We start from the raw sequence: 24940 nt of genomic DNA on the forward strand, positions 1-24940 counted from the left end.
TGTCATTTATCAAACATAAAACTATATAGACATTGAAACAGAAGGAAAAAAATATATTTGAAAACCTCAGTGCATATGCTTTAATAAACTAATAGGTATACCTAACACCCACGGTTATACTTGATACCCGATGGGTAATCACTTGAAGAATACACGAGTTTTGAGCCGGGTATGAAAATGGTTTTACAATTAGATATGGAGCTATCAGAGCTACCAATGCTCATTTCTGCTACTACAAAAGCCCAACTTGTATTATACGTTATTCTCAAAACATATGCATACTTGTCCCACATCAAATAACAGGAACATAATAAAATGATGTTTGCTTTAAAATTTAGTTCTAGTGCATTGTAGAAATTATTTCAAACTGACAGCACTCAGTTTAATTCGATTATGACACACCATAATCAAAGCCAACCCATTTATTTTCAATTAATCGGTTATTGCTTGGCCAAACCATAAGTTAATTGTTCGGTTCAGTTAATTCGATTATTTGCCCGCCCCTCTGTTCTTGAACTAGGCACAAAACCGACAAGAGTGCGAAGGACCAAAAGATGAGTGATCACAGGAGATGGAGAAAGAGTGGGATATTTTTAGGTTAATCAAGATATGGCAGTGTTGCTACAAAGGTCTTTATGTAACTAATGAAGTTGAGAACCAAATTTATAAGATCAAGCGATAATACCATTCGTGCAATTAACTCTAGAGTAAATAAAAGATTAGAAAAGTCACATGAACTGTTTCGAAGTCGACAAAGATCTTTATGTTCATGTTTCTTGAAAGAACATAATCTAGTACTACACTTGTACAATACCTTGGCTCCCTCAGCTACAATAGATACCCACAGGCCTACAGTTTGTAACTTCTTTACCCGATTCACTAGTTGGTCAATGGTCGACTCTCATCATCAACCATAGCTACCAGACTGCTCTCCTGAAAATCCACTGCCATACGAAGCAGATCCCGTTTGTACACTACCATATGATGCAGCTCCTGTTTGTATACTTCCAGCAGCAACTCTTGCCTTTCTTAGCTGCCTTATCTTGAAAGCATCTTTAGGCAGCGGTTGACTTTGAACAGTGCTTGTGTCATCATCATCTTGCCCTAAACAGTTCAAATAAAGTCAAATCGACCCATTTGTTTACAAACAGGTCATTATTGCCCATTTGTACATAAACGAGTCGTCAAATACATCATAGAGTATATAAACGAGTCAGGTCAAACAGCGTAAATAAAAAGGTCAACATAATCCAGATTGACCCATTTGTATAAAAACTGGCATAATTGCCCATTTGCCATTTGTATATAAACAGGTCTTTATTGCCCATTTGTACATAAATGGGTTGTCATATACATCATTTAAGTATATAAACGGGTCAAGCCAAAACAGAGTAAATAAAATGTCAACATAATCCAGATTGATCCATTTGTATATAAACAAGTCACGATTGCCCATTTGTATATAAGCGGGTCACTACTGCTACCTTTTTTTAACAGATATAGACAAAGAAATGGTTAATAACATACTGTCTGCATCTCGTTTTTTCCCTTTTTGTCGGTCTCTTGGTTTGAACAAATGGGATTTGCTTGATCCCGACACATCACTTGAAGTCGGGCCTACTTGTGGCTGAGTCACTAATTTCCCGGGCTCCACGACGGGTAAAGTGCTTTGCAAACATATTGATGGAACATAATCAACATCAGGCAATGGACCTGAAAGATGACGCACAAATGGTCAAAATAAGTCAACATCAAGTCAAAGTCAACATGATTAAACGTCATTACCGTCTGCAGGAGGCAAACTTGCTATAAACGCTGCCAGAGCAGGCGGTAAAGCTTTTGGAATAATATTTGGGACAGCTGGCACTCCGCTAGTGGTTAACAATACTGGTGCAGTAGAACTAGGCAATGGAGTAGCAGTAGATGGAAGACCAGGTGTAGTTAACCCTGAGAAAAGATAATAAGTATAAATAAAAAACAAAAATAATAACTAAATATATCAGATTGACATTGTAACATACCGGGTTTTTGCCTCGGGTCATAGACCACCATCCTTGAGGTGTCTGGATAAATAAGTTTGGACGATATGCTTGAACTTAAAAGTGGTCCCGATGTTTTATCTGCATTCAGGTATAATCAGTAACTATAAATAAATATCATTTAAAAAAAAGGTATAATAGTAAGTTAATAACTACAACACCTGCTTCATTTCCCGGAATTAATTTCTCAACTTTCTTTTTCATGTTATTTGAAAGCCACTGAAACAAAGCAAATAATCTGGTAAAATTTCCACACGCGCACGTACTCTATTGAATATTGATATTAAAACTTTAATAAGAAAATACGTGTACTCTATTGAATATTGATATTAAAACTTTAATAAGAAAATAGCGTACATCTTGACGAGATAAATGTTCGAGTTCATTTGAAGAGCACGGCCATAAATCCATAAAACTATATCTTGAAACTACATCTTGTAATGAGCTCTCTAAAGCTGATGATCCTTCATCACTTGTTCTTGCAAGGGCTTCTTTCCTTCTTTGTTCCACCTGTATTACAAAAAAAAATTATATTGGAAATATAAAATAGATATAAAGTATGTGAAATTACCTTTAACATGCTAGCAAGATCTCCATATGTCTGCTCAAATTTAGAGAATCTCTTCCAAACCTACAACGCAATCAATTAATAATTTAATTATTATTATTATTATACTAGATACAATTATAGTGATGGAGAATGCACCTCAACAGACTCTTCAGGTGGAAGCGAGCTTAAAGCCCGTTCAAATAAAGCCCTAATATTCCTATGATCGTTCAAACGTGACAAAAAATCTGCATACCTGTAATGAAGTAAAAGAATTATTATGCATAAACTACAATTTGACCTACAAATGCAATCTTTAAAAGGACGCATACTTACTCAAGAATGTATCCAGGCTCATGCATAAATCTTTTCAACCCTACTTCAAACACATTATGTGCAATCTGTTTTTACAAAAGAAAATGCTTATATTGTAAAATGTGGTGGTCAAAGTCAAAGAGAATCACTTGCCTTCGCATCCTTATCCATACAAAATGCCATTGTTGCATAAGCAACATAAACATGGTAAGTACAATTTGGAGATTTGCGTGCATCCAAAAAATACTTTTTAGCTGCTTCAACGCCTTCCGTTCTTCTTAAGAATCTAATAAACTGCAAGGATTATAAAACATAGAAATTGAGAACAAAGTAAGTTTTTCTTTAAATATATGACATATTCACATGCCATTATTACAAATATACCTGTATATGTGATAATGCAGTTGCATTAGCACCATCACCTAAGAGGCTTTCATATACTTTTTGGCAGCCTGAAAGACAAGAAAGTTAGAAAATGGATTATCACATATGGCATACTCATGTTCCATTATTAGTATAATACCTGAATTGCCCCTCGGGATTCCTCAAGTTCAGCATAAGCATACCTTAGCATTGCACAATCTACACATGAGGTAGTCAGCTCAGTTGACTATGTGTAGTTTATAAAATAATAAAGATATACAGTTCTACTTTTAATTATAAATGTCAAACTGCATTACCAGGAAGGGCCTTCAAAGACCGTTGATATACTTTGATTGCAGAATCTATTGAACCACTTTTTGCATGCCACGTGGCATAGTCAAACCATATATCCGGATAATGGTATAAATACATGAGGCACTAGAATAAGAGAAATTAAAAAGTTAATATTTGGAGAAAGAAAAAATAAATAAATAAATAACTGGCATAGCTTGAAGAGATGTCACTAACACCCTTGTTAATCAAACACACATCTGCCTTTTAATTACAGTAAAGTACTATTACGATTAAAATAATAAAAACTAACTTAATATACCTGCTCATATGTAAATGAGATGCGTTTGTTAGCAGACACGGTATCTATCCTTTGAGGATTTTCCCTGAAAAATTAAATATTTGTATTGAAGAGATGAACTACACAGCCTTGAAGTTAAAACATATTTCATGCTAAAATAATATAAATGCAATACATGCAAGATCATAATAACAAGAAAAGCATGCTTCTTGCTTACTTCTCGAAGGCTAAGAATCTCTTCCATGCTGTCCACTGCGACTCTTCCTATCAAAGCAGGAAAACTATTAAAACAATTATATAAACAACAAAGAGAAAAATATATAAACAATAAAAGAATAGACGGTAAATTACCTTAACAGTACCAAGCATGTTCCAATCAATTTCATCAAAGTATTTCTTTCTCTCTCTATAAACAGCCCTTGCACTGTTATATTTTGGCTGATACTCAGATACCAGTCCTTTGGCCTGCATTATATATAATATCATCAATCAAGATATATAGCTATCATCAAAGTCATTACAAACGGGGCCGAACAAAGTTACCAGAGCACGGCTAACTGAATTTTCAAAATTCTCATAGTCTCTCCAGTGTTGCTCAATATGATGCGTAGGTGTAACAATAGCTTTTTGGTAAACTTTCCTCACAGCAATCATTCTCTGTGACTCTTCTTGTGGATTTTGAGCCTGCAACATCACATTTTTATATAGTTGACAGAAATAATGATACAATTTGTTAATGTGTAGAAAACCAAAAATAGCTTACTAACCGGTAAAGATTTTAAAAAGTTAATATAATCAGTCCACACAGGTCCAGAACTAACGTCAGATCCTGCTCATAAAGACATGAAAACAAATCAATAATATATATGAATAGTAGCAAAAAACAAAACGATACTTGTGTCGTTTCAGATAACAAGGAAAGAAACCAACCAACATAACCGAGCATAAAATCAAAAGCTTTCCTGGTTTCCTCTTGACCCTCTAACCCCTTCTTCTCATTGACTTTCCTGATAAAATTAATATAGCACCGCCTACAAAACGCGTAATAAATCAGAATAATCCCATATATATTAGCACCAAAGAATCATACAAGCACATAATAAAAGAATGATGGCATACCATAGAGGTATTTGCAGGCAATTCAATAGGCATCTACTAAATATCTGTTTTGTTGCATCATCATTACTGACAGCCATATGTGCTTCTACATATTGTTTCCAATATTTTGCCTGAAACCAAACACGCAATGAAAGTCTGACTAAATTGATAGCGGTAAACCTATTCAAAAGGGGATTGGGTCTGGGCCAATTATGAAATATGGGTCAAGGGACAAAATGGACCAGTGGGCACGGGTTGAAGTTAATTCAGGTGGAGCCCCATGAGGGAGGCTGAAGAATCCATGGGTTTTTCAATACTCACGTTGCCACCATGAGTGGGTTATCCCCATTCCCTTTTCAGTTTTCATGTTACTGCATTTTGTTTAAGAGTTGGCTAGTTGCTCTTTATGCTTTTTAATTAGTACTTTGTTTTTCCTAGAATTAGAACGTGGGTAGGGTTTTGCTTCCTATATGTACTGTTCTTTTTATTCAATGAAGGTGGTGAATTTTATGTTAACTTTTCTTTGGTTTTTCTCTCTCGTGAATAACCAGTAAGCCTTTTCCATTGCTAGCACAAAATTGGCTTCTTTGTGTGGTGTTCTTTGGATTTGATTTTTAAACTAAGGTGGTGATTCTGTACCCTTAGAGTTAAATCGAGTAGCCCTAACGAGTTCTCGTGTGGTGTTTCTGTATCACGGTGTTTGTTAGTCTCCGATTTCCTTTCATATTCGAATTTCCTATCCGTTACCAGTTTGGAGCATATCATCTGGTATCAGAGCCGAAACTGATCGTTTCGACTCGTAATCTCACTACCTGTTAGTGTTCAAATTGCTCTTGCATCCCCTCAATATCTGCTGCCTTTTTTTGTCACCTGATTTGTGTAATAATGGCTTACGAGACCAGAACTGTTGAACAACAACTAAGAGAATTGCAAGACCAATTTCGTGAACTATCCATCGCCATGCAACAACAGCGGGGCCGGGAACGAACCCCTCCTAGATACCAACCAGAAGATGAAGATGATGATGTTCGTTCAGATGCCAGGGATTACAACCCCTATGGTCGCCGGCACCGTGAAGCCTATCACAACAATGATATCAAAGTAGACATACCTGAGTACGATGGACGCTTGGATCCAGATGAGTTTATCGATTGGTTACACACATTTGAACGAGTGTTCGACAACAAACAAACACCGGAGGAAAAACGGGTAAAGTTGGTCGCTTTGAAACTGCGAAAATACGCCTCAACATGGTGGGCTAATATCAGTTCACAACGGGAGGAATTGGGTAAAAGTAAGGTCCGTTCATGGTATAAAATGTAGAAGTTGCTGAAAGCCAAATTCATGCCGGTGTATTACCTCCAAGAGAACTTCTCTAAGCTCCATAATATCAAGCAAGGAACAAGAACCATTCAACAGCTTTCCCAGGAGTTTGAACACCTTCTTATGAAGTGTGATTTGAACCATGATGACCCGCAAACCCTTGTGAGATATCTAGGAGCAATAGAACCAAGAATTGCTAATGTGATCGAGTTGCAATCATACTCAACCTTGGCTGAACTCATCCTCCTGGCACACAAAGTCGAGGCTCAACAGAAGGCTCGAGGCAAGTTGGAGATGTCCAAGTCTTTAGTTAAAGCTGCAGTACCTACACCAAACACTCCTTCCCTTACACCTGCTGTTACCATTCCGTCGAAGACGAATGATTCACCCGAGAGTTCAAACACTGCATCAAAACACTCAAGGCGTTGTTTTCATTGCCAAGGATTTGGACATATTGCATCCGAATGCCCCAACAACGTGTCATTACTTTAACCGAGTTTGAAGCCTTGACTGGGCCCCATTATAATGACAAACAGATCCAACAACAACCTGCAGAAGAGGTAGTAGTAGGACCTGATGAAGGGGACTGTTTGATGGTGCAACGGGTGTTAAGTGGAACCACAATTCAAGGTGATAATGTACAACGAGAGTTCTTGTTTCGTACTCGCTGCAATATACGGAACAAGGTATGTTCACTTACTGTCGACAGTGGAAGCTGTACTAATGCTGCGTCACAAACCCTGACTCAAAATTGAATCTACCAACTGAACGTCATCCTTCACCATATGATCTCCAGTGGCTCAACCAAGGCAAAGGCTTGAGAGTCGCAACAAGAGTTCTCATACCATTTACCATTGGACAGAAGTACAAGGAAGAGATTTGGTGTGACATCCTTCCCATGGACGCATGTCATGTGTTATTGGGTCGACCACGGTTATTTGATAGGAGAGTCATACATGATGGGCATAAGAACACCTGCTCGTTTATTAAAGATGGCCAGAAAATTACCTTACTACCCCTATCACCCGATGACCGTGGTCAGCGAGCTCTTTTGGTATCTTCTTTTGGCAAGTCGTCTGTACTCGAGTCGTCTGTACTCGAGTTTAAACCTACTACATCAAGTTTGAGGGCAAACTTTCTCAAAGGTGGAGGGGATGATAGCGGTAAACCTATTCAAAAGGGGATTGGGTCTGGGCCAATTATGAAATATGGGTCAAGTGGACAAAATGGACCAGTGGGCAACGGGTTGAAGTTAATTCAGGTGGAGCCTCATGAGGGAGGTTGAAGAATCCATGGGTTTTTCAATACCCATGTTTCCACCATGAGTGGGTTATCCCCACTCCTTTTTCAGTTTTCATGTTACTGCATTTTGTTTAAGAGTTGGCTAGTTGCTCTTTATGCTTTTTAACTAGTATTTTGTTTTTCCTAGAATTAGAACGTGGGTAGGGTTTTGCTTCCTATATGTACTGTTCTTTTTATTCAATGAAGGTGGTGAATTTTATGTTAACTTTTCTTTGGTTTTTCTCTCTCGTGAATAACAAGTAAGCCTTTACCATTGCTAGCACAAAATTGGCTTCTTTGTGTGGTGTTCTTTGGATTCGATTTTAAAACTAAGGTGGTGATTCTGTATCCTTAGAGTTAAATCGAGTAGCCCTAACAAGTTCTCGTGTGGTGTTTCTGTATCACGGTGTTCGTTAGTCTCCGATTTCCTTTCATATTCGAATTTCCTATCGTCACCAGTTTGGAGTATATCATAAATGCAAATCATTTTCCAACAGTTGATACTTTTAATTAAGGCTCCCACTGACCAGACACCAGCACCACTACCTTATGCCCAAATACCATGTGTCATCTATACGACTCGTATATGACTATATGAGTTGTATAAGTTCAGCCCTTTGTCAGACATCGTTGACCGTTAAATACGCGAGTCGTATATTTCTATAAGAGTCATACAAGGAAAATAGTTCATCCACAAAGAAGTGTATAAGTTGTATAGGACCTATACGAGGCATGTAGTTCTTCAGTTGATCAGGGTCTATATGAGGCATTTCGTGCATTTGATCTCTATTCTATACGAGTCTGCCTGGCGTATGGTTATCACATCCCCTAACTAAACCCTAACATTGAAATCTAAAAAGTAACCCTAAAAAAATAATTCTGATAATAATAATAATGAACTTACAGCAGTGGGAAAAGTGGCCAGAAGCTGCTCATATACAGGCACCGCCTCCGATATCGGCAGCCGCTAGAAACAACAAAATCACATAAACCAAAATAACAATAACAAAAACAAAAAATAAATTAATATAATAAAATTGCATAAAAGCTCACCGATGCTTCGTTGGCAAGTGCTTCTGCAGATTCAACACTGTACTTATCCTCCTCCATCATAATCCAGTTTTAATACTTGGTGATTTGGAATTCGAATTGCTAGGGTTTTACGGAGAATTTGAGATACAAGTATCAATAAAGAAGTGCACCGCCGTATCGCGGTTGCGGAATACGGCGGCCGGTAAATTTGAGCGGTCAGCACGCAAAGAAAGAATATTCAAGTAGCCAATTTTTAACGCATGGTCAAACATACCAGTTTACGTTTTATTTGTTTCTCAAAATTCACATCCTTTTCTACTTTTCTTTTCCTACACATTTATAAATTTCTATTGTTTGTATATGTTTTGCTTATTATTTGTTTTTATGTCTCTTTCCTTCTATACACATGTTACTTGTCCTCTTAGATTTACTTCGTTTCCACGGTATTGTCAATACTTTTCGTAAATCTTATATTATTATTATTGTTGTAAGAAAAAAAGAATTTTATTGTGAGAATGATTCGATGATTGAAATTGAAGTGTTTTGAGTATATGTTGGTTCTTTATCTATTCAATTTTGTAGATTCATCATTTGATTAGCCTTCTACTTCGATGACGTTTATCCATATGTCTAGTCCACTAGAATGGGACATCCTCGATAACTTTACTCGTGTCTTATCATAGCTAATGGATAAACAACAACATCGCATACACATGATGATGATTTACCATCACAAGGTGAATGAAAGGGGATGCACTCGGCATAAATGCCATGCTCTGGAATCATTTCAAACAATCATTGGTGTGTCAAACTAAAGAGCAATTTACGCCGTCACAATTGATATCATATCTTACATTTGATTTTAATGTTACTTATTTACCAAAATGTAATTATGTTACAATGATTATAGACATCTTAAGGAGGTACTCGACTATTAAAATGTTACACTCATCATATAATTTGAAGACATATTTAACTAAACTCTTAACCAACATGATTCGTATAACCAACAACACTATAGAGAGAATCTTCCCCTGGTAGGTAGTTGCAAATTAACATTTAAATACATTGCGGTCCTTTGACGTCTCATTAGCTTTCCAAGGAGCACTAGGGGGTGTGATATGTCTAAGCGGACCAAATAGCGATGACACACCACGTTTCTTATGCTTTTTTAATTTTTATGGACTTCAAAACATGGCTTATATTGCATTCAGGATTTAAGTATATTTTTCAAAATAGGTCTTGTGGGATCACACGTGAAATTATCGGAACAAATAACCTATGTAAAAATTAACTAGTATGTTTTAGCTTTCGTAAATTGTAATACATTGTAATAACTTGGCACGTGCAATCGAACAACCAATGGCATGAATCATGCGTATCATCTGTATTGTCTCACTAAATCGATGTGATGGTTTTTAAGCGGTACAAATGTTAGCATTCAAAATGATTGGCTTCAAATGTTATAACTGCGGGATAACTGGCATTACTAATAACATGCGAGCCACATAATATATACCAGATAGTATTCACCTAGGAGTTGATTTACATGAACACAATGAGACGATTAATTTTCATTATTTGTCATTTGGAGATATTAATTTTAATTATCTTTCTATTTTGTTAATTAACAGAGTTTAGTAAATCAAACATTATTCTTTTGTTTCTTTATAAAGTAGCATGCATCTATTATGTAAGCAGAATACCATTAACTTCACAAGAAGAAGATCAATACTTTCAATGACCCTAAGATAATATTTTGGATCAAGAACTAATTTTTTAAATCCATAAACTTTTAACACAGCATTTCCATAAGCCTAATGATAAGGGTTGAGTCGGGCCACTTGCAATGGCAAACCGAAAGGAAGAAAAACAAAGAAGCTAGAGTTCATAGAACCACAACAACTCAGTCATTTATACAACAATTATCATTTTATGACTTATGAGTGCAATACAAGTATAAACACAAGCTGGCATTTCGTGGCATATGATGACAGTTACAAGGGCGTATATGTAAAACTCACATTGCGTATATAATCTCCCCACTGCTGTCAATATCGAGGTCTGGATCACTTTCCAGGTCCTCGTCCATGTCATCATCGATATCCAGGCTGCCCGTAAGGTACTGGTTGAGGTTGTTGGCCCCAGCCGCAGGGATAGTCGCTTCAGCAATTATCTGCATGATCTCATCAACACTTTGGGCCAGTAGCTCGGGTCCCCAAACTGATCCATTGCATTCTCATTGACTAGGCCACCCGGAAGGTTCCTCATAAACCACTCGTGGTTTCTAATCTCTTCCATGGTTATCCGCTGTTTTACGTTACAGGGAATTATATCAGTAACTAACAAAGTGATGATGTTTAAACAAACAAAAAATAATGGAGTTTACAAAGTCAGCCACAAACATGTGGGTTGGGTTATGGGTCAAAACGGGTTTTGGGCAAATATGACAACAAAAGTTATTTATCTAAATTTTTAATTAATTGAAAATACACTTTAGGCGAGTTTTGACCAATTTGACTACTTTTATCAATTAACCCGTTTCTTTTTTGTCTTTTTATAAGTAAACGGGTTGAAATTGACACCTAAGCTTGTAGACAAACCGACCAAACATGAACGGAGCATGTTCATTCGTTTAACTTTAAGCGAGCAAACGACGATACATGAACAACTAAACAAATATGGTTTTGCTGTGTGTGTTCGTTCGTAAGAAAATGTGTGTGTTTGTGTTTGTGTTAGTTTATGTTCATTCAAATAAATGAACTGTTCACGGACGTAAACGAACGAACATAACTAAGTTAAAACCAATTAAAGTAAATGTGAACAACACTTGCTGGGCCTAAAAAGTTATTAAACTAGAATAAAATGTAATGGGCCTAAAAAGTTATTAAAACTAGAATAAAATGTAATGGGCCTTAAAAATTTAAATGAATATATTAAAGAAAATGAAAGCATTTGTGTTCGTGTTTGTTTATGCTCATTCATTCACAATATAAACAAACTGTTGATGAACGAAAACGAATGAACATAACTGAACTAAAACAATTAAAAGTAAATGTGAACAACAAATTTGGGCTCAAAAGGTTATTAAAACTAGAATAAATTGTAATGGGCCTAAAATTTTTAAATGAATATATTAACGAACATAAACGAGCGAACCAAAACAAACGTAAAATAATAAGCATACATGACTGCAAACACACAAACAAGATGTGTTCATGTTCGTTCGTTTAACTAAATAAACCAAAACTTTTGTTCGCGTTCATTCGCTTATTAAATTTACGGCCTTCCCACCAAACAATACATTGGACGTTTGGTTCATTTACAAGCCATTGACACCACATAGAGTATGCATAAATATATGAAAATGTAACACATATAGTATACAGACCTTAGCGGGATCGGCTACAAAGATTTTGGACATCAATTGGCGGCACCCTGTGGATATATGAACATAGGACGGAATCGAGTACTGAACATTGAGAATCCTCTGCAAAAACAAGCTATCAATTTGAGTCAAATAACTGCAAACGGGGCGTTTGAGTGTTTGTGACCTTCCTAAAATACCATAAACATTGCAAAAAGAAGACTAATACTTTTAATGATCCTGACCTGTATTGTCTTTCGAAAATTCTTAGGCTCCTCAGGGTCTTCAAACGGGTATGCTCCCACTAGCATCACGTATAACGTTACACCACACGACCACACATCTGCCATCTGATTTCATAATATTATTTGCACCATAATATAGTCATAAATGAAAATCATTTTTTAAGAAATTGTTGATGGATTTACCTTGCCATCATATTCTTTCTTAAGCAAGACTTCTGGAGCAATATATGCAGGCGTTCCAACCGTTGATTTTGGTTGTGAATGCAGAACAGAGGACTGAATACATAAAACAAAGAATACAAGGGTTAGAACTAAAGATTAATGAACAGAAGAATGATATGATAATTAGTACCTTTGAATATCCAAAATCACAAATCTTGAGCCTTGGAGATTGGCTACCGTCTAGAAGTGTGTTTTCCAGTTTCAAGTCCCGATGGCATACTTGCTACATGGTACAAAAACCATGTTTTGCATTATGCACTTAAGAAAAAAGATCATCAATACATTTGTGTGAAGACAGTCTTAGTTAAATACCATATTGTGACAGTAACCCACTCCTGATACGAGTTGCTGGAAAAAGAAATGCGCCTACAACACAACACATCATTGATGTTTTTTTTAATACAAACAACACAAAAGACAACAACGCAAATTATGTGTCATATACAAACTTCATCTTCTGGAAAACGGCCAGCATTGCATATCCGCTCAAATAGTTCGCCTCCAGATGCATATTCCATTACAATGGCCAGATGTGTTGGTGTCAAAAGGACCTAGATATCCACTTGAAAATATTATATATGATTGTTTTGAAAAATTACTATTTTAACCTTTCGAATGTGTTCTGAAAAAAAAAGTGTTAAGAAAGAACCTCTTTGAATCTGACGATGTTGGGGTGTCTTAGTGATCTGTGGTTGATGATTTCCCTTTGCACATTTTCATCTATCTGTTAGATTCATGATAAGGGAGTCAAGTAACAGTCTGTATAGGTATGATATTGTACATGGTAGTCTTTTATATAAATACAAATTAGTTATAATATTAGACCACCTAACCAATATTTATGCCATCACTTGTCACCCCTGTTACCAGTACTCACTTAACAACAATCATGCATGCCGAATCTCATACCACAGTAGCTAATTCTAAACAAAAATGGGATTTAGATAACCTTAATTGAGTCTCTTTTTAGGCAGGATGAACGTTGAAACAATCAATTTCACTAGAACTTGTAAACAGTGAATCCATCAAATCAACAAGATGAAGTGACTGTCCTGTTATTGACTTCTTTTCAGGTGAATTAATAGCAGCTTATGGTGTTTGGATGCTAGTTCAAACCAATCATCAAGACTTGTTTGTGAGCAATAACCGAACCGAACCAAAAACCGACGAAACCGAATCGAAATTAACCGATAGCCGAAAAGTGGTTACTGGTTAACCGAAATTAACCGAACCGAACAATTTATGTTTTCATATATTGTAGCTATTATACCTCAATTTCATGTTTTATACCACCATTTTATGTATTTATATCTTCATTTCATGTATTTCTAAGTAAAAAACTAAAGCCCAAATTTGGTTTTGGTTATTAACTGAACCGAAAACCGAACAAACCAAGCCGATCAACCTAAAAACCTATCAATCACTTTCAAAGTGACCACATGAACATGCTAACTATTACAACAACTTAACTCCCTCTCTAATTAGGACATCAATTTCCATCTATTTCAAGGGCTATCATAGCAGATCAGACACGACACGATTACCAGTGACGCTAGAGACGAACACGATCTTAATCGTGCCATGTTTTCCAAACACGAACCTGCTTTAGGCACACGATAAACATCACACATGTAGCGAAGCAAAAGTTGCCAAAAGTTCATAATAATAATAATAATAATAATAATAATAGTCTTAAATATTTGAAAAAAAAATCCATAACAACCTAAAATCAAATCATGACGTGAACATCCAGTAAGCAGAACATATATTTAAAATTTTAAAATAATAATAATAATAATAAGAGACAGAGAGTAAGTAAGTAACCTTGTGACCTCTCTCAATATACTTAACCGCAACAAGCTCATTGGTGTGCTTATCCCTCATCAGCCTGGCGACTCCAAAGTTACCGGAGCCGATATCCTTGACAAGCTCATAGCGATCGGTATCGTGCATATCCATACCTGGACCAATCGATCGATGGGCCATGTATGTATATATATAAATAGCAGAAACTTGTATTCAGTGAACCAGAAGCACCTGGTAGCATCATGTGATGGTGAAGATATTATTGTTGTTATTATGAAGGTGATGAAAACGGTTGGACGTGGCAAGAGAAGGATGACTCGGATGGATTATGAGTTGGTAAAGCGAGATGGAGATGGAGATGGAGATGGAGATGGAAGGCAGAAACACAAAGATGAATGATATCCCGCTCAAACCACTTGGCTTAGGGTAATATGATTTAATATTGATCATCAGTTTAATGAAAGTTTTTATTAATTGTATGATTGCTTTTTATTTCGTAAATTTAAACCTTACGAAATGATGCTTGGTTTCTTATATCAACATAGGCGACACGCCAACTTTGGCAGCTTAATTAATAATGGGTTACAAGTTTCAACTACACATTTTCTCTTAATCTTAAATTCTCTTTTAAAGCCTTTAATAATAATAATAGTATATCTCCTTATTGAGAAATGGTATAAACTCATATATGAAATAAGGAGATATTATATCTCCTTAAGCACAACAATAGACCAAACCATAATTCCCAGTACTACAACATGTGGGAACCATAAATGGTTGTGACCTCCAAATAAACACGATTAAAAAAAACATTAGTTTATATCCCATGTCTTTTTCCTAGGCGTAATATGCAAAGATGTAATAAAAATATACCATAATAGAATATGTAAGACCATGTGTAGTGGTTCAAGTCCTTTAGGGGTATTTTCTGCTATACGAATACCATGTCAACATGTGAATTTTTAGCCAAAAAATAGTGTAGTGGTTCAAGCTCCTTTCATGCCCCTTCAAATAATAATTAGATACTTTTATAATATTTTTATCCAATTGTTTTCTAAATTAAAACGAAACCTAAAAATCCTTAATAAAAGACCTAAAATACACCATTAAAAAAATACAAACTTAATAAAACATAAAGCATTTCATCGAAATTAAAAAAAAAAGCATATAGCCAATAAAAATAAAATATTCCGTTCGTCACCATCGAAACCATATTTGTTTTTGATTCGTTCATGCAATTTTAAGGCGATGTCACGTTTCAGTCCTGGAACATCGAGGATGGGTTTCGGCAAAATTTCAAGATTCATAGCCATTTGTCGATCTTTTTTTAGTTTAAGAGGCTCTTTATTTTCCATTTCTTGTTTTAACATCCATAGCCATTTCATGAATCAATGTGTAATGGTTATGTGGTGTGTTCTAGTGTAAAATATGTTGTTTAACGCCCCATTGCACATGGTGTAATAGAAGAATCAAACAAAATAAGTAGAATAAGATTTGATTAATATCTCGTGATAGAAACTCCCTCAAAAACACTTGGCATATATTCAGGGCATAATAGCCGAGCACTAGTAATGATTCTAACAACACAAGTAAATTGAAAGTGTTTTTGGATGTCATGCTATCTATCATTTTCTTAAAATAGAACCGGAATATGTTCCATATGTTTTGAGCAAGAGCGACAGCTATTGACATGATCCGAACCTGACATGAAAAAACCAAAAAAACAAGTATGAATTAACTAACACGACCCATTTAAAATACGAGGTTTTATTGTTTTAAATAGAAGAATATTTGTTTTTATCTCTTATTTTTACAATATCTTTTTATTATTTTGTGTTTATATTGTTTCCTATTTTATTTTAGATTTGTTTAGTAGACTTGTTTGGTATTTTGATAAGCATTAGAAGCTTATCAAAATACTAGTGACTTATTATATATATTAAGGTGTTTATATTGTTTCCTTTTACACTATATTTATATAATATCTATATATTTTTTATAAATATAAATCTAATGCTTATCAAAATATCATCTAAATTTTCATTTGTGACCCGTAACAAATTTTGACCCAAATGTAATTAACTTGTACCAAACAATGTATTTACCAACTTTTAACTCATAAAATCAAATTTAACTTCCACAAAAAACCCAAAACAATTTTTCATTTGAGAAACATGTTGTTGATTTTTGGAATTCACCAAATATTTTGAATTATATAGTAAAATAATATGTTAATATTTATATTTATAAAAAATATATAGATATTATATAAATATAGTGTAAAAGGAAAGTGAATAATTATTGATTTATTATATATATTAAGGTATATTAGTTTTGAAGGGAAAAAATTTGTAAGAATTAACCAAAACATGACAAATATCCTTATTTATTTTACTTTATTAGAATAGGTAGGTTTGATGTGGGTGGTGTTTGTGGAGTTATATGTACGCAAATCAAAATATTTTATAGAATCCAAACACAGACGTGCAACTTATGTAAGCTATATGAACCCAAAAACTTAGTTGAGACAAATATGCTTTAACCAGATTTTAAAAAATATTTTATATATTAATTCCCTAAACTTATAAGCAATTAAAAAAAGGTATATTGTTTTTTAAATAATCCTAATTATCACATTTTGGCCCCTGTCGGTCTTAACTAACGAAATGACTGGTGACAGTCCCACCTTTTAACACGTTTGCTTCCAACGATCCATGACTAATGGCAGGCCCGGCCAAAGGGAAGGGTGAGGAGGGTGACGGACCCAGGCCCACTCTCCCGAGAAGCCTATAATTGTTAAAAGATAAAATTTATATTTTATATATAATTTTGTTTTAATAACAAAGCATACAAAATGACTATTTGGTTGAATGAAAAGTGTTCTATACTTTTGAAAACAAAGCTCATGAGTTCAATTCCTACAATTAGTGTTCTTTTTTTTATATAGAAAAAAAAATTTATTTGTTTTATATGAGCTATTTTAGTAGCATGTTTATTATTATTTGTTTGTTTTGAACTTTTTAAAAAAGCAACCTTATTGATAAAATTGTCAAATTATCTATTATTACATAATTGAGAACGCGATTTTTGTAGGCCGTTTTCTTACTCGTTCAAGGCCCCAAAATTTTAAGGGGTTCTCGAAGACAGCCCTGACTGACAGAAGCGTAACTTCGTTAGTCTCCGGCCGCGGGAAACGATTTTTTTGTCAGAAAACACCATCACTGTTGCCGACCGTCAACCACCACATGAACACCACCACTGCTTGAACACCATAGTTGACTTGCTTGAAGCTGGGGCGCGTCTGGTGGTATCGTATATAACACCACCACCACTGCGACCACCACCATGTAACACACCACCACCGATGAATTCCACCTGAAGGATTTTTTTGTTGACCATCACCTAGGGTTCAAACGACCTCAATAATTGGAGTATTTACTAAAAAAATGTTCGTAAAGGTCCGATCTAAGGTTTCAAAGAGGTTTGGGACGAAAAAGTGAGTTTTCCGGCAACCGGAGACTAACGTTGGAAGCAAACATTTTAAAATATAGAAATGTCACCAGCCATTTCATTAGTTAGATTGACAACGACCGAAATATGATAGTTAAGATAATTTAGAAAACTAAAGGTATATGGTTAAGATAATTTAGAAAACAATATACCGGTGCGTTTGGTTCGCAGAATGTTTAGGAATTGGAATTTGAATGGAAATGGAATTTGAATTGGAATTCATTGGAATTCCTTAAAAATCCGATGTGTGTTTAGTTGTATATTTGGTAATGGAATTGGAATGAGGAAATGTTTTAAAAAGACAAAATTGACCCTTCCAAACAACATGTATTACCCACCGTCATCCCATATTTATTTTTTAGTAAAGCAACACCACCTGCAACTTGCCTTCAGCCATGGCCGGCGACCACTTTCAGCCATCTCCGACGACCACCTTCAGCCTTCTCTGGCCATAACTTGCCTCTCTCTTTCTCACTTCAATCTCTCCCTTTCTTTTCTCTCATTTCAGCTTGTTTAATCTCATAAGCTACTGGGTTATGAAAACCTAGATCTGAAATATGTGATCTGTCCACCATAGGTGGATGTGAGCTTCACCTGCCCATCTCCGGCAACCAGTGGCAATCACAATCGGTAAAGGAAAATCCGGCTTTCGGTGGTTCATATCTGGCCGGAAATGTTTAGCCGGAAAAAACGAAGGGCGGCGATGCTCAGGTAACGTTATAGCCGGAAAAACGGGTTCAGACGTCACCGGAATTAGGTTTGGTCGTGGTGGCCGGAGATTTAATGTTGGTGGTGGCCGGAGATAAAGTTGGCAGGTGGAGATTAGGGAACCATGGATATTTTGGTAATGTTGCAAACATTCCATAGATTATTCAACTTTTCATCCAGATGTTGAGGGATTTTGAATTCCATTATTTGGAGGATTTGGTTGGAATTGAAATCAAATTCCGAAGTCTCTATTAGCCAACCAAACAAGTTAAGAAATGGAATTTAAATTCCAATTACAATGAAATCCTAAAAATTCCATTTGGAAAACACATATTAACATACAGGTAGCGTGTTCACTTGTTCAAGGACCAAAATTTACAAATGGGTGCAAAAGAAAGGGCAATTATATAAATAGGTAAGAAGATAAACATACGCGACGAACCGAGTGAAAGAAATATATACAGAATCTACACTTTTTATTAATTATTATTATTTCTTCTTCTTCTTCCATCCAGATTCCTTTCTCCATCCTCCATTTTCACACACACCATCAATCAATCTATCCATGTTCTAATATTCCGATCACCAATCGATAAGCTTTTGATGGGTAAATTCATCTCACCCCCTGAACCCACTTTCGATTTCCACCCCAAATTCATCACTCACTTTTTGGACCGAATCGCGATCGGTGAATCCGATAACAAGATGTTGAAACTTGAAGATCTTCTTACCAGGTTGGAATCGGAGGTTCAAAAGATCTACGCCTTTAAACGCGAGCTTCCTCTCTGCATGATTCTCATGAACGATGGTTTGTAATTTCTTTATTAAATTCGTTGTTAGGGTTTTTGATGTTTCGATGTATTTACTGTTACATTGTTTTGTTTTGTAAACCATTAATTAGATGTGGGCCACCGATCATTAAGATATTTGCAGAGAATTGAAACAATTGGATTATTATTTTGTTGATGTCTGCCAAGTGTTCGAAGAAATGCTTGAATGGGGGTTGATTTGTTTTTGTGTGATTTTTTTTTTTTTTTTGTTTTAGCGATTGCTGCCTTGAAAGAGGAGTTAATGGTGTTTAGGAAACCGATGAATCGGCCGGTGCTTGAAGAGTTTATACCCCTTAAGAAAACTTGTGATGAAGATCCGAAAGATGGAACAGATTGTAGTGATAAGAGGAGTTGGTTGAGTTCTACTCAGTTATGGAACACAAATCAAAAGGTAAAAATTCAAGTGTGTTTGACATTGCAACTATTAATTTGCTAATGAATTTGTATGTTTGACTTGGTTACAGATAGCTGAAGAACAACATAGTGGGATGATTCATGATCATAATAATAATGGGAGTTTTGTGAAAGGGTTTATCCCATTTAATGGGTACTCGCGGTTTCCGGTTCAAGATAAGGAAGAAACACATGTTTCTGGGCTTTCCCTTGTTACACCTGGAATCAATAATCCAATTACTGCAAACCTTTTTCCCAAGACAATGGGTGCTGATTCCAATAGTAATAATAATAATAAGGTTCCTTCTTCGGATAATATACAGATTGGTAGACCTCAGGTTCAGCCACCACAACTTCAAACATCAAGGAAACCAAGAAGATGCTGGTCAACCGAGTTGCATAGACGCTTTGTTAACGCGCTGCAACAACTTGGTGGCTCAAAAGGTTTGATCTTGATAAGTTAATGTTCAGTTGATTATAAGCATGCCAGATTCTAGTTTCTAACTATCAAGATTGGTTCAAATTGTCTGGCAGCTGCTACCCCGAAGCAGATTAGAGAACTTATGTGTGTAGACGGTCTAACCAATGATGAAGTCAAGAGCCATTTGCAGGTAAATCTATTTTTTTTTAACAAAGTTCTAAAATACAAAGTTTTAGCTTTGTAACTAATCTTGTTTATACTGTCAATTGTAGAAATATCGTCTTCATACAAAACGGTTTCCATCCGGTAACGAGTCTCCAAATTCATCCAATGTTGTTTCGAGTGGTTTATTGGCCCAGCCATGTGATCTTTATGTTGAAAAGCAGTTAACTTCTCAATCGGGTTCTCCTGATGGACCGCTACTGAACTGCTCCACCACGGGTGGTGACAGTATGAATGATGGTGAAGATGAGAAATCTGAGAATAATGCATAGATTTTTATATATCTATATAGAAAAATAGTATATTGAGGGAGTTGTTGAATGTAGGAGAGTTTATAAAAGATTTAAAATACTAAAACCAAAAATATATACAGAAAGAGTGAAAATTTTGCAGGATTAGTTGATTTGTTTAATCTTGGTTGATGGCATTTTATTGGATTTATGTGAGGGAACATGATGATTTCAACAGTGAATTATTATTTTAAGATGTTATTCCTAGATGAAATCTTGAATCTTTTGTCTTGACTGTACTTGGCTGGTACAATTGGATCTCATAAGGGTAGTTTGGTACTTTGGTGTGTGTAATCATAAGGTTAGTGTGTGTACTGCTGGGTACTTACTAACATGTAAAAGACTGCAAGAGTGAGTATGGGGCAAGATATTGGCTTTTGAGAAAGAGAAAAGAAGTCTTTTTGCATTTAGCAAAGGCCATCTTTTTTATTTCACAAATCACAATGCTCTTTTAGGTCAAAGATAATATGCCAAAAAAAAATAAAAATAGAAGCATGCCAAAATTATAGCACACATTACACAATAATAATATTGTAGGTAACTATTATTTATTTTAATAAAATGTTTTGTCAAAGTATGCACATGCATTAGCATATCTAATTTTGGGCATAGGTCCGGTCATTATTATATTGATGAGGTTACTTTTTCAGCTTTAGAATTATTAAATTCAAGATTAAAATCCTAGTATCCTACGCGTGAATCTTTGTTTATGGCAATGGCTTAATTTACTTGAGGTCTAATAATCGTTTCATGTAAATAGTGACAATATAAACAAGAGTAGAAAGTTGGTTAACTATTGATTATATTTTGAACTAAAAGTGTTGAATTCGCGGTAACAAAATAAAAGTAAATGCACTAGAAAATGAACCTTTGATTTGTTTAGAGGTATATAGTTTGCGTAATGTATCGGTCTTTGTTATAAAATTAGGCATTTTGCCTGTCTTGACTCCCACTTTTGACAATTTCTTCTAAATTTTATACTTTTGACGGATTTTTATAATTTTGATTGTAGAAGCACGTTCTCTTAATCTTAATTGCTTATATTAGTTTTAACCTCCCAAGAGTAAAATGACTTGATTTTAGAAGTTGGTTATAGAAAGAAATTTTATATAATAGTTCACTCATAAAAATTATATTAACTCTCTTAAAAAGTGAATTTTCGTTACCATGATTCTGATCCACCACACAAAGTTACAAATACAATGATATAATTTATAATAATATTTAATTAATTATAAGTATTAGAATTTAGCAAAAAAAAGAAAAATGTTTATGATTCATTCCTACCCGATTTTATATGTAACAACAATTTGCGAGTTTTAATATATTACATAACATATATACTTTCGGTGCGCACATATAATGTATATATATGTGAACCCTCAGGTGGGCATAAGTGAAAAATTGCACTAATTTTGACGTTATTTTACTAATCTCGTGAAAATAACGTTAATAGTGGTGGTAATCAGGCATCATGTGGTGGTGCTGATAGCCGAAAGACAAGGGTACATGCACCAATCGGCCGGTGTGCCGATGGTTGAGTGTTATGTGCCTTATGTCCAAGGCTTGATGCAAAACTACTATCGAGCCGGGGGTCTCACCGGAAGCAGCCTCTCTATTCCTACGGGGTAGAGGTAAGGCTGTCTACATCTTACCCTCCTCAGACCCTACCATAGCTTTGCTATTGATGGGATATACTGAATACGATGATGATGATATTTGACCGACATTATCGACATGTCTGAATTGAACAATTTATCACTCGATATGTCTGTCCCGTCCAAACCGAAATAAAATTTTGTCACATGAAAAATGTCACATTATCATCAATTTTAGTGCCTTTTTATTAATGCATTCATAACTTTTAAACCGTCCAATTTATTGTCCTTTTAAAAGATACCTTTTAACTACCATTCAAAAATTATTTGTACTTATCCTTGGTGAGAATATTTGGTAAGAAAGAAGATTCTTTTTTTATATATGTTTTAAATCTGTGTTGGATGAGTATAAACTCAACATCACCAATCCAGTCAGTCAAGATTCGAGATCTTTATTTACGTGGCGTTGGTAGTTTGAAAAGATTTGAATAACTAATGTAATATTTCTTCCATTTTCGCCTTCTCCATAGGCGATCTCCTCAGCAGCCATAAATTTTTTGTATGCAAATATTTTTAACTAAATTAAATCGTAAATTACTTAGTTGTGTTGTATTACACGGGTGGTTGATATAATGCTCATACACAACAAGATATATATGTTGCTTGTATTATCGTTAATTTGATTTTGTGTTCTTTTTGAATGAATGTTCTCCGATCATATGCAACAATGAACTTTCTAAAGGGGTTAAATATTAGTTTTTTTAGTTGAACGAACAAACATGAACACATATCGCATTTGTTCATTTACGCTTGTTAGTTTACGTTTGTTTATTTTATGTTTGCTCGCTTATGTATTCATTTTATACTCGTTCATCTATGTTCATTTATATTAGTTCATTTATTTTAGTGAACCGTTCGATTAAACTATTAGCAAACAAACATAAACGAACATGAATACACTCATTTTCTTAACAAATGAACACAAAGAAAACTATGCTCATTTAACTGCTCGACCAATTTAAGATAAAAAATAACCCAAATCCGGCCGATTTATTTTAAAAAGGGACGGAAGTGGCAAAACAAACGTATATCCAAAAAACATACATCAACTTCAGCATCTTTTGATCCATGGAAATGTTGTTGTTTACATTTTTCGTTTATATTATTGTGAATATATATTTTTTATATTTTAATATAATTTATTGTAAGAAATTTGGTCTTATGCATATGGTTTTTGAGCTGGGGGTCTCTCTAGAAGCAACATTTCTATTATTTGGAATGGAGGTACGATTTGTCTATATCACACCTTCCCCAGAGGTACGTTTATATTATTATGAATATAATGTTGTTTTTACATTTATAATCATTAGTCATAACAAACTACTTAAAAAATAAAGGTAAAGATTATTAGCAATACAATAAGTAACTATTTTTGTCGTTGGAACCCAATTATGCAATCAAGAAGTCTCAGCTCTCAAGCTCTTAAAAGAGAGGAGAAATTATATATATATATGAAATGTTTAATAGACATGCATATTCTCAAATTGTCCTTGAACCATAAATCATTTAAAACTAATGTAAATTGATACTTTTATTACAATTTTTCTTTGTGACCTATATCACCATGCGATGTCACTAAAAATCATGTAAAATGTATGACTATTGCCATGAGTGTGTACGCTTGGAAAGCTTACCTCAATCACGGTTGAATTAGAGAGACCTCATAAGAAAGCAACATGAATGATGTGCTTGAGTGTTTAGTTGTGCTTCAGCAGGTACTTCACCCAAGAACCAAAAAGAATTGCAAAAATTTGACTAAGTGGTCAAATTACTCTATTCTTTTGCTCCAAAAATAATTTACCAAAAAATTAATACCGTGATCATATTTTTTAAAAAGCCAATTGCAGTGCCTTTGATATTCTAAAAATTACCTTGCCCAATATCTATTGTGCTACGTAACATATATAGATTATATAGATTGCTTTATGATGTGCTAAAAGTAGTTATATAAAAACACGCTAATCTAGACACTAAGTAATAAATTCTAGACTCTTAAACTTAACTAAAACTACTAACCGGCAAGTGAACTGGTCGGTCGACTATAGTACAACTAAGTAAGTCCGGATATCGAACCCACGAGACTCTTTTAATTACGTTAACTAGCTAAATTAGACTCAACTACAGATATAACTATTTCTTTATTATTATTGGGGGGTTTTATTTAAAACTAAGATTAACCTAATATTAAAACTAATTAATAAAACTAAAGACGACTTAACTTAGGACTTGGATTTAACTCAGGTAATGATAAACAACCACCTAGGCTAGATTCCATAATGTATCAATTATCAATTAATTGGAAAATGCATGTTAAGAAACCAGGATCTTAAATTAGTCACTTAAAGAAAACCCGAACAGGACTCCTGACCCTTCTCAAGAAGACACCTATGGATCTCTATTAAGTTCTTAAAAACATCAGTTTAATTAACTCGCTTACGGTCACTAATTTATTTTATGACAAGTACCTCTATAAGAAACCCTACCTTACAGCGTGGAAATCAAAGGTAGTTTAAAGTATTCACTCGACTAGATAAACGAGGCTGAAAAATCAAACCTAGACGGATTCCTTACGAAGAACTAAATCTAGCAATCTTAAACAACCAAGACTTATCATATAATCTATCACCTCTCAGCTATTTAGATTAGCAGCACACTTAAGTCTATTTGATTAATTATTA

General features: G+C 34.8%; 1 protein-coding gene and 2 pseudogenes across 3 annotated transcripts; 1 reads left to right on the forward strand and 2 right to left on the reverse strand.

Annotated features, from left to right (window-relative positions):
• Positions 1-822: 822 nt before the first annotated feature.
• Positions 823-8671, reverse strand: LOC143549318 (cleavage stimulation factor subunit 77-like; annotated as a pseudogene). Its single transcript, XR_013138119.1, has 22 exons — positions 8612-8671; positions 8463-8525; positions 4976-5085; positions 4787-4887; positions 4624-4685; positions 4400-4540; positions 4208-4321; positions 4074-4120; positions 3878-3941; positions 3582-3702; positions 3400-3483; positions 3286-3353; positions 3055-3195; positions 2923-2987; positions 2746-2842; positions 2611-2670; positions 2397-2549; positions 2201-2258; positions 2022-2120; positions 1786-1947; positions 1528-1713; positions 823-1104 (listed from the first exon to the last, which is right to left on the reverse strand). The product of XR_013138119.1 is annotated as a cleavage stimulation factor subunit 77-like (transcript).
• A 1935-nt stretch (positions 8672-10606) lies between these two features.
• LOC143549319 (serine/threonine-protein kinase SRK2E-like) lies at positions 10607-14377 on the reverse strand (annotated as a pseudogene). Its single transcript, XR_013138120.1, has 9 exons — positions 14249-14377; positions 13074-13148; positions 12874-12975; positions 12737-12790; positions 12555-12647; positions 12386-12478; positions 12203-12307; positions 11982-12080; positions 10607-10900 (listed from the first exon to the last, which is right to left on the reverse strand). The product of XR_013138120.1 is annotated as a serine/threonine-protein kinase SRK2E-like (transcript).
• A 4674-nt stretch (positions 14378-19051) lies between these two features.
• On the forward strand, positions 19052-20657 carry LOC143549320 (myb family transcription factor EFM-like). Its single transcript, XM_077040239.1, has 5 exons — positions 19052-19256; positions 19494-19669; positions 19743-20115; positions 20206-20282; positions 20365-20657. The coding sequence occupies exons 1-5, from the start codon at positions 19052-19054 to the stop codon at positions 20584-20586; spliced, it is 1053 nt and encodes a 350-aa protein (XP_076896354.1). The 3' UTR covers positions 20587-20657.
• The last annotated feature ends 4283 nt before the right edge of the window (positions 20658-24940 follow it).

The sequence above is a fragment of the Bidens hawaiensis genome, unplaced genomic scaffold, assembly GCF_021521415.1.
Source record: "Bidens hawaiensis isolate Kalapana, Puna unplaced genomic scaffold, B.hawaiensis_p1.1 tig00015542_1, whole genome shotgun sequence".
Lineage (NCBI taxonomy): Eukaryota > Viridiplantae > Streptophyta > Magnoliopsida > Asterales > Asteraceae > Bidens > Bidens hawaiensis.